Genomic DNA, 11,244 nt, shown 5'->3' on the forward strand with positions numbered 1-11,244 from the left:
GGGTTTCTTTAACGTGCACCCATTGAACGGTGCACGGGCGTTTCAGCGCTTCTTCCCGTTCGAAATGCGGCCGCCGTGGCCGAGGTTTAATCCCGCGCCCTCGGGTTTAGCATCGCAACGCCAAGGTCGCTGAACCACCATGGTGGGTGGAGTTGCCTTTCTTTGTTGTTTGTGGAGAAGTCCTCGAGAAGAAAGGACGACAGCTTTACTGTTCGAGGCAAAAATAGAGCTCTGTGGTAGAACTGGTAATCGGTATTCATTCATTCATTCATTCATTTTGCCATACAGGTTCCAAACAAGCATTGGGTAAGGGGGGGAGGTGAGAAAGATAGCAGCAATGAAGGCATAAAAAGGAACGACCAACATAAAATTACAGGAAGTGCAAAATCATTCACATAAACAAAGAAACAAATCATATTATAAGAATTTCCAGCGAAAATAAGAAAGAAACACTGGAAAAGGAAGCAAGTGGACAGAAGGACGCTGGTGTCCCTGTCCACTTTCTTCTTTAATGTGTAAGAGCGTTGCACCAGTCCAGTGTAACTGAGTTTAACCGAGTTTTGTGGACGGAAGCGGAGCATTCGCCCACCATGGCTCTCAGTGGCGCTGTTTAACACTCCTAGAGCTAGGTCTACTAAACATAAATACCAAAATTAGTGGAAGAATTGATAGCCGTCTCCGTATTACAAGTGGTAGGGCAACGCACGCGTAATGCGGAGGTTGTGGGTTTGTCTCCCACCGTCGACACGCAATCTTTACGTCCACTTTCATTTCCCTTTTCTTCATTATTTTCTACATTCCAATTTCAACCACAGCTAACTTCGCCGATGCTTTACCTTGCCTTCATTGTCTGTTGGCTCTATGTGGTGGTGATTAACAAATCAGAGCCCCTCGGTTCCTCTTCTGCTGTCAGGTATGAAATATTATTTGAAGCCGCACGTCTGTTTCAATGTGCAGCAATCACCGTACCGAGCACCGTGCCTGGCGGTATATACACGGATCTCATGATGGCGGGCATAATAAGCGAACCGTATTACGGCGACAACGATCTCGACTACGAATGGGTTGGTCAAGAGAACTGGACATTCTACAGAAACTTTGAAGGTATGCTTCTCCAAACCTTCTCCCGCTTTCACTACGTTTTCACGACGAGCATTTTAACACACACACGCACGCACGCACGCACGCACGCACGCACGCACGCACGCACGCACGCACGCACGCGCACGCGCACGCACACACACACACACACGCACACGCACACACACACACACACACACACACACACACACACACACACACACACACACACACACACACACACACACGCACGCACGCAAATCACTGATGGGAAATGACACATCCACGTGTTTGATTCGTGGTCGGGCTTATTTTCATAATCTGAATGTTCAGTGCTGATACTTTAATAAAACGTGAAATAGCAATAATATGTAAATTCAACTGTACAAGTAAATTATACGCTTCTGCCTTAGCAAAGACTAACACTCCTACATCTGCGTGGGAGAAGGCTTGCTAAAGCAAAACAGGGCATAATATATATATATATATATATATATATATGTACATAGCGAGGGAGAGAGAGAGAGAGAGATTGGAATCCGCGACGCCATCTTGATGTGTTGGTGCAAAAAAAGAAAAAAAACAGAACTTTAGTCTTACTAATTTTCTCTTAAGATAGGCAATGTTTTTTCTGCCGAACGAATTAACGTATAATTCTGAGACACTGCTCTGCGAATATGAAACGCTCTTGTGTTATGCTCTTCAATCTCCTTCTAACGCTCGCGTAATTGCGGTAAATGTGTTAGTAAACTGCAGTACAGTAGTTAGCTGGTCGAGTCGGTACACCCTCATCATTACTTACAGCACCAACAAATCAAACACGGACAAAGAAGAGAACCGTAACACGAGCGTAACACGAAACTGAGCCTCCATACGAGAAGAACGCGATGCGTTGGAACAAAGTGCCACCTGTAGTCTGGCGCGAATAACAGTTCGGAGAAAAAGAAAATGACGGCAAATGAGACAGACCGTGCTTCTCGAAACTTCGAAGTAGTTTCCAGTAAAGCTACAGACCAGTAAACTTCTGTTTTTTTTTTATTTTCTGAAATTGCATACTGGGGGGGAGGCGAATTGTGTCACTTCCGCTATGAGATAAAATGACGAACAAATTAGCGTTGAGTGCTCAAGCCGTAGGGTTAATATTTCAGCACCTTGGAGTGCAAGTAAATTACTCTCCATAATTTTGCAACATGTTAAAAAAAATTTAGAGAACAAAAGCTCTATAGAGCATTCTAGAATCATGACTGAACACAAGTAAACGCTAGCTTAAATAATTGGAAATAATTGACGTTAGTAGAATAGTCACTGAAGAATCACCGTAGAATGATCACCGGAAAGGATCACTGATATTTAGAATTGTACACTTAAAGCTACTTCATAGTTGCACCTTCTCGCTAAACCACTTGTAAGATGCGCCGTTAACTCTTTTCTATTTTCTTGTTTTGCGTTGCTGTGTTCGCAGTTCCCATGCAGATTTTCGGTTACCACGCTATAACACTCGTCGCTCACGGCATCGACACTGCCTGCAAGGTGACACTGAACGGCATTGACGTACTCAGAACGAGCAACATGTTCGTCCGCTACGAAGTCGGCGTGAAAATCGCGCTTAGGGTAAGCCTGTGCGATATCTTCATTGGTAGAGCGAGGAAAAGCGTGTTTGTCTTGCTCATACGGAGCAGCGCACTCCTAACGCGCTCTTGTACAAAGTTTTAAACTTGAATGCTTCCAAGGCTTTCACCAACGCTATGTTCATGCTATTCACGATTCTATAGGCAAATACCACTGGCTCGTATTATATGTCGGGTATCTTGAATTATAATAATGTTTACGGTACATCGAGACGATACTTTATTTGTTGTCCCGAATAATTTATTGCGTGTATTAATCGATGACGGCAGATTTGACTGAAGCGAAGGTTACATATTTCGCTGTTGCATCGAAGTTTCTTGAATATTATAACGCCAAATTGGCCGCCGATGACAGATCAAATGCAGACCGTGTTCCTTCGTGTACTCAAGCTGAGCTAAAAACACACTTGCATCCGTCGGTCCTTTTCGTCCGCGACCCGTTGAGCCCCGTGCGACTGAATATCGTGCAGAGCCGACCCGCACAAAATCACGTGCGCTATCAAAGCATCCCGCTTTTGTCATGCCCGCCAATGCAGAGAAACAACACCATCGTGGTGAGCTGCGAGTCGCCGGTGCTGTACGCCCTTCGCAAGCACATGGAGCGACCTACGTCACGCCCCGTGTGGCCGATGTGTCCCCCACCGGAGCAGAGGGGGCAGTGTCACGTGAACATGATCCGCAAGATGCCGTGCTCGTTCGGCTGGGACTGGGGGCCTTCGTTCCCCTCCACCGGAATCTGGTCAGTGTGCGCCGCACAGTATATATAGTGATGCAGAATTGAAGAATATTACACTCATTGAGCACGAGAATAAGTCGAATCTTGAACAGTGTCGCGCTAATTCGGGTTTATCGCATTCGAGGCGAACTAATGTTGCCGTATAACGACGTCGCAAAATGCAACGGTGCCCGAAAGAAATCGAAGCACTCATTTCTGGTGTAGTGTTGCCGCAGGAAGTACACGACGACCAAAGAAGACGCGGTGTACAGAGTGTTGTGCCATACCGCGTGCCTGCATCGAGGCACTGGGTGCACCCCCCCCCCTCCCCCATTGTTTTAAGTTGTTGCCCTTGGTGACAACCTGCAAAGTTCCAGGAAGCTGCCGAACCCTTTCAGTGGGTCGAACTGACGAGTCCGGGGTCACAGAGCACCGCGACGAATCCACTGGCAGCCTTCGGAATTCCACAGAACTGCTGACCATTGCCGGGGAGATCGGTTTTATGCAGCTTAGACTTCTTCGATGAAAGAGAAAACAAACGAGGTTGACGTCTGCACCGGTACTGCCTCGTCCTGCCGAGGATGTGACGCCCAAAGGGATTTATATATATAAGGCAGAGCCGGCCTATTGTTAGAGAAAGAGTCACCCCAGTCGCCCCGTCTGTCACGTGCGCTCTTCGTCCCCGCTGCTTGTATGCAGCTATTCTGCTATTACCTGTTGTATGTGAATATTGTATAAAGCTTTTCTTCTCCTCTTTGTCGGCTTCAAGAGTCCGTCTCTCGTACGTCTTCGACCCCGAGTCACAGCAACAGGCGCCGTGCACACCGGGTCTTCTTCCGTCATCGTTTATTTTCTGCGGCAACGTTACATCGGAAGTGAACCCAGGCCAGCGAGCCCAGCGTTAAGTCTTTCTAAAGTTTAAGTGTCCCAGAGCAGCAGCCCGACCTCTCGATGACTGAGTCTGTTTTTTGCGAGGGAAAAACCCTCACGCCAGACTAACGTCGGGCCGAGACAAGTAAACAATTAAGTAGTTTGCGCAGACGACGACGACGCACATAGCGCCTCTGACAGCGGTGGCACCAGCCAACGAACAACGCGTACGGCCAGGCATCAAACAACTGATGCGGAAATGTCCCGCACACGAAGCGGTGCTGACGAATTCCGTCAGGAAGAGATGCCGATCTACGATGGGTGGGTTCGACCGGTTGGCAGCCTTTACAGAGGACCGTCACGCAGCGCTATATAGCATCTCCCGACTTTCGTCAGGGAATCCATGCTAGAGCATTGATTCCCTGCACGCACGGGCCGAAAATTTTCGACCCTGGCCGGCCCGGACTGACCGTATACAGCCCAGGCCCGAACCGAGCCCGTGCATGACCACGCCCAGGCCGGGTCCGTCACCATATGAACGGGCCCGGCCCGGCCACACCGGAGAAACTTAGTGTATACACACGCGTTAAAACTGTCGTTGTCCTCTACATGCATTGACTACTAAGCTACATGCAGCGACAATAAAATATTGCGAACAACGTTTTCCTACAAAGCACATGCACAGCTAGCCTGGAAAGGCCGACAGAAACAAAGCGTGAGCTAAAAAAGCCCTGAACCACTCTTTATCGAAGTGGAGAAAGACACCTGAAGTTAAAATAGGCTATTTCAGCAATACTTTGCCGCAAGAAGTACTTCAATGCGTTCAGCAGAAGCGGAGCTATTGGCAATCAAACACGGCCTCCACTGTGCTCCCGTTCCTTCTTGAATGCCTTGCACTGCGAAGGCTACGGCGCAGTGGGGCGTGCTCACAACGCTCCGCCTTGAAGCAACAAAAAGTAAGAAAGCTTTTTACAGAAGGAAATCACACAAAAAAGAATTCGGAATATTTTGTATTTTGTTTGCTAAAGTAATTAACAGCCAGCTTTTATTTTTCCTTTAATTTTTTTTCTTCGACTTGTCACTTGAGCTTTGCTCAGAATGCAGAGCGCTCGTATGTGTTCGAAGGTCCGATCTATGGGCGTGACGGGCTGCTCAGGCGGCGCCGCGGAAAAGCCGGTCAACCGAGCCCTCCATGCCGCGCTTGTCGGTTTCGGGTGGAATACGTACAAAACGCGAAGGCCATTAATGCAACGCGCCGCGGTATATCTGCTCGTCTGAGCTGCGCTGCGGTGGAAATTTCGTACGAGTCTCGTGCATGGGAGACCTTGTAGCATGCCTTCCGTCGAGAAGGACGCAAAGTGCTACGCCGAATGCGTGCACTGCGCACGATAAGTCGTATCGGCGCAGTTTCGCTGCGCAGCCACTTTCGAGTATGTTAAGTCTTGTAAATTCCTGTGCGTGGCAGTTATTTGAAAAAAAAAAACACGCCATCACTCGTGATTTTAGAGAACAGGCAGCGTTTCACTGCCAAGCTACCCCTGTCACACGGCAAATCTAATGTCATTTCCAACAAAGACATTTGTTGCTATTAATGTCATTGTCACAGCGCGCTGTCACACGGCAAAAACTAACGTCATTTGAAAATGATGACAATGACGATAGTAAAAAATAAGACACGCCTCAAACCCACTTTTGTCCAATAATTATTTTCCAATATGCTAAATACCACTAAAATATGTGATCGTTGCTTTCAAACCGTAGCGTTCGATCGCTAACTTGTCGATATTGCCAACGAAGTCGAGTCGAGCTAAGCCAAGCTAAAGCTAAGGCAAGCAATAGGGCGAACAGAATGGTAGGCGCGTCCGCTACATCTGCTAAAGTGGTACGAGAAGGGCAGTTGCATGTCATCGCCGTTCTGATGTGCATGCGGGCTTCAAATATTCTCATTCTTGGCGCGTGCCACGGGAAAACACGCGCATGCTTTTACGCCAAGTCAATTGAAGCGGCCGCGGCCGATGCTCCGGTGCGAACCAACACGACTGCTGCAGCGAAAGCTAAAGACGGCTGTCTGGTCACTGGACTGAGAGTAGTTTTCTGTATTTACGCACGTGGTGGACTTCAATGTCGTTAAAGGAATAATTAGGTAATAAAATTGATAGAATAATAGTGATTTTTGTTAAAACAAAAAAAGAAGCATGTATTGTTTGCGAAACACTGGTACACTCGTGGTGTCGAGGATACACATTCGGTTCCAAACGAATGCGAATGAGTTTGGCGAACTCATTCGTTTGTAAATGTCATTTTCGACGAATGTCATTACGTTTTACCGTGTGACAGCAAACAAATGGCATTATCAGCGAATGTCATTCGTTGTAAATGACATTAGATTTGCCGTGTGACAGGGGTATAATAACTCTATAGCGTCCAAGGAAATTTTCGTGCCGTTGGCGTGGTAAGCAAAAAATACGTGGGCCGATCCCGGTGATAGCGCAATGCCGGGCCGACCCGCGGCGGAGGTGAAGCAGGCGTTAAGGACTCCCCATACGTGGGCCGATCCCGAAGATAGTGAGATGCTGGGCCGACCCGCGGCGGAGGTGCAGTTCGCCCTTTAAGGGGCTTACATACACAGTTTCGCTGGTCATCCTTCTTAACAGAGTGGAAGGGCACTGATTTTTTTTCATCCAGCTTGCTGCATGCTTAAGCGAAGCCCAGGGCATACTCTCTACGAGGTGAGAACAGCTAGCGCATATTTTAAGCAAACGACGGTGCCTATTCCGGTAGTAAGCACCAAAATAAGGTAACAAGTGTAGCCTGGACACACAAACGAATCGAGCGAGACCGGCTTTACAGCCCGATGACGGCGCAACTCAATGCGGAGAGCGCCCATTATAGCCATCATATATAGCGCCCATGCTGGCCGTAGTCGCCGGGTCCACCCGCCTTCGGCACTGCTTGGTGGAGCGAAGTGCCCGCGCTTTTCGCGAGCTGTGTTGCAGCTGGTAGCGCATGAAGTCGTGTGTGCGTTTCAAGCCCTCTTTGAGTACGAAAAATTATGCACCCAACTCAGAACAACGCACCAAACGCGCGAGACGCGAGCTAATTCTGTGGCGCGGCGTCCTATCCGTACTTTACCCAACCAACTTATGTGTTTGCCACCAGGTTGCGCCGCAGTGCGCGCAAAACTAGATAAGCCGGACACGTTTAGAGCATTGGTGAAAAAAAAAAAAAGCAGGGAAGAAATTGATGCGACCTGATCCGTTACATGCATTGGTAGCGATACAAGGTAGATAGTGAAGTTTTGAAGATAAAGAAAAAAAAAGATTGACGAGGTGTATACAAAAATTATAGAAATAAAACATGTACAGTACACCTGATTAACTCAAGCAGGCTAGGTGACCTTGTGTCACCGTCCCGTGCCGAAGGGGATGCCAGTGAGTCATCATCATCAGCAGCATCGTCGTCGATTCCAGACCGCTAGCCCCATAGGGTCATCAGTGAACGGACCCTGGCCCTGCCCGGGCTCGCTAAAAATTGCTTTACCCGGCCGGCTGGCCCGTGCTTCCGAGCCCCCCCCCCCCCCCCCCCCCCCCCCCCCCCCCCCCGTAGCCCCAGGGCCCTTGCAGTGCTCTAATCTGGGTTATCACACCTGTTGGAGACCTTGCTTCTCGCATCGCGCCTTCCACTCCCGACTCGCTTTTCCCATTTGCCATTCCTCGTATTAGGCCAAAGAGCAATCCCACAAATGAAAAATTCATTTAAGAAGTCAATTTTTTTAGGCGACTTGGCCAAATGCGTTGGATGTATCCCCGAGGAGGCTGGAATGAGCGGTCACTTGCCCACCATGCAGAGGTGGTAACTGGTCGGTTATCACCAAAAGCAGTCATACTTGTCTTCATTCTATACCGCTCACCCGCGTCTCATGCCACTGGCCCTTGCTCTCCTTCGTATGGTCCGGAGTAGTAGCATTGTTGCATGCACATATTTAAGAGGAGGTAACAACTTGCCTCTTTTTTTCTTTCTTTTTTTACTGTGCGCGCCACCGCCGCAGAGCTACGGTACGTCACTCTACCAAGTGCAAAACGCTAGCATGCCGAGAACGATCAGCCTCGTTCGAAACTTATGACCTTACTTATAACTAAGGTTCTATCCTGGACCTTGTCAATTTCCGCCATATTGTAGAATTTGCCATCTTGCCAGTTCTGATTGGCTCGTAGGGCTGCTACGGCCTCTCTGATTGGCACAGAACGCCAACATGGCGGGATTCGGTAGCGTCAAAAAACACATCTCCAGGCTTGCCTAATAAAACGCGCGTGGAATAGGAAGGCTTGTTGCACGTTCCACTCTTTATCTCGTGAGCTGCTACATGCCATAAGTGAGTTTTGTTTTAAAAGCCTTTGAAGTATTCTGGTAGTCTGCGGGCAAAATGAGCGATAAAGCACGTAACCATGGTGTTGTCGGTTAAGCCTTTTTCTCGCAAGCTAAGTGTCCGAAGCAGACGTCCTGCTCTGGCTAAGTTTTATTTCTTCCTTTACGCTCTCATTCGGTATAGCATGCGTACTGGGCTAGAAAAATAACGCCCGAAGTTAAGTTTAACTAGAAAAAAAAATCTGTGAAGCATCTTTGACAAAAGCACATATGAATCAACCACTTAAAGTCGATTTTATATACATACCAATTTTAATGCTCTTCGACGAAATGATTTCAATTCCTGCACTGAAAGTACCATTCTATAGCATTTGCTGAAGGAGTGGCTTTGTCCTTTTGCAATGTGAATTTCATCGTGTTCGTGAGGAGCACATAAGAAGTTATGCTTGCTCTTGATCGCGGGACATGCGAAAGGTTTAGGCATGTAGTCGATATTAACCTGTCATCTGGTTATTGAAGATTTCTCCGTTTCTTTGGCAGGAAACCGATTGAACTAGTGGCCTACAACGGAGCTGCTATTCGAGATGTTACTGTGACGACGACGCTAAAATGTGAGTTTGAACCGTGGGTCATGTCGGAACATAGACTAACATGGCAAAATTTACGCATCGCATGTAGAACCACGGGAATTCACACGTCACGTGATAACTACTGGCGGGAGCAATAAAAAAGAAGCATTATTCTTTAAACCCTGATGTCCGAATACACAGGTGCTTTTCAATGGCAGGAAGCAGATTAAGAAACAGATAACACGCTGTTGATATTTCTTATGTTTCATAATTAATTTTCGCTGAGCTCATCACTCGTGAAAGTATTGCTAGAAATTTAAGGCTACTGTTGACCGCTACTACAACACGTGGCGCTCGCGTCATTGCCGTTACGCGATAATTATGAGGGGAGCTTAAGTACGCTTCCGAGTTGAAAACGCGATAAAGTTTTTCATGCATTTGTCGGTAACACCTATACATGCGACTTTTACGACCTCAAGGAGCTTACACACCGAGGCCCGTATTCACCAAAAGATCTTACGCTAGAGTGTTGTTCGTAACATAAAATGCGAGCCAATCCTTATGCTGCATCTTTCATCCAATGGTAAACAGCACTTACGAACTAAAATTGTTGCGAATTGGGCCCCGAGATTTTCACCGCAGTTAACCGCTGCATATTGGTTGACTACGCAGGGACGAATGACGGAGTAGACAGATGGGCCATCGAAGTCGGCGTGTTCTTCACGCTGTTTCGACATGCACCAAAAAAGGGCACCATATTGATTAGCCTGGATGACATCTTGTTGCGCAGTTCAGAGGTGAACTTCATGAATCTGAAAAAGCGCATGCTATATGCAGATTACAGTGGAAGGGCGAAAATTGCCGTGGACATCCCAGACGTGAGTTCCTTTCGCACATTAACTGCTTTTACCATTAGTGCAGCGTGCTAAATTGGAATGCATTAGCGTGAAGCAGCCATGTTTTCGCGGTGAAGTACGCAACAATATTCGGCTGCAGCATTTTGCTAAAGTTTAGAATAAGCATTAAAAAAAAATAGTGACGTTTCGTGAACGCGGGTTACGCGCGATCTTATGGGTGTCATTCCTATATAATTGCAATGGCAATGATATAGACAATCCAGGCGCATTGCCGCCGTCGTTGTCGCCGCGATGTTCCTTGTAAAATCTAAGGGCGATAACATCGTCCTCGCGCGTCGCATGCTGTATGGGCGAGTGAAAGCGCGCGACGGTGACCCGAATCGCGCACAAGGAAGGAAAGCGGGAAGGCAGCGCGGGAGGGAAGGGGGGGGGGGACTTGTACTCTGGCAGCAGCTGCGTAGTTTGCGCAGCGGCGCGTGCCGTATCTTGGAAGCGATCTGCAGATGGCTCATACTTTTGTGCGTGCTGCGTTCTCACCGCTCGGTATGCGTTGAAGCGATAGACCGCGCGAAGGTCGCGTCGTCCGCTGCTGCTGCCGCGCTCCTTACGGCCAGCACTTCTTCAGCTCGAGCCCGGCAACGACTTCGGGGTCCGCCGACTCGCGGTCGCCCTGCCGCCGCTTGCGTTGCTGCTCCGTCCTTCTTGCACGGCGCTCGGCAACTCGATCACGAGACGAACCCGGTACCTCCATAGCGCGCACACAACCTGTAGCAACTGCCGTAAGAGTTCAACCCAGCGCGCTTCGCCTACCTGCAAAGCTTCGCCTCTTTTCTCCTTCCCTGCTTCGCTCAACGCCACCTAGACTTTCCTCTAGGGGGCGTTGGTTTGCCGCGCACTACCCCTCGATGGCCCTCGGTTCGCCTAGGCATTTATGCTTGCGCGTAAAACTGAAAAAAAATTCAGTTTGCGCAGAGCAGTTTGCTTTCATGGTCGCAATAGCAGCTTCTTCGGATGTTTGGGTTGTGATTATGCGAGGTTGCACACATCTCCCTTCTTTTCTTTTGTGCCACTGTCGTCGAGCTCAGACACCATATTAGGGACAACATAAAGACCAGTGTTTGGCCACACGACAGAAGCGACGTTATCTATAGAAGTCCTTG

At 48.3% G+C, this 11,244-nt stretch overlaps 1 protein-coding gene across 1 annotated transcript in view; it reads left to right on the forward strand.

Annotated features, from left to right (window-relative positions):
• LOC142583583 (beta-mannosidase-like) overlaps window positions 1–11,244 on the forward strand; it is a 52,542-nt gene that overhangs the window by 317 nt on the left and 40,981 nt on the right. Inside the window, exons 2-6 of the mRNA XM_075694072.1 lie at window positions 958–1,104; window positions 2,543–2,691; window positions 3,245–3,447; window positions 9,199–9,269; window positions 9,900–10,105. Coding sequence (XP_075550187.1) covers window positions 958–1,104; window positions 2,543–2,691; window positions 3,245–3,447; window positions 9,199–9,269; window positions 9,900–10,105 — 776 coding nt within the window. The remainder of the gene's footprint in view (window positions 1–957; window positions 1,105–2,542; window positions 2,692–3,244; window positions 3,448–9,198; window positions 9,270–9,899; window positions 10,106–11,244) is intronic.

The sequence above is a fragment of the Dermacentor variabilis genome, chromosome 5 (genome assembly GCF_050947875.1).
Source record: "Dermacentor variabilis isolate Ectoservices chromosome 5, ASM5094787v1, whole genome shotgun sequence".
In the NCBI taxonomy this organism is placed as follows: Eukaryota; Metazoa; Arthropoda; class Arachnida; order Ixodida; family Ixodidae; genus Dermacentor; species Dermacentor variabilis.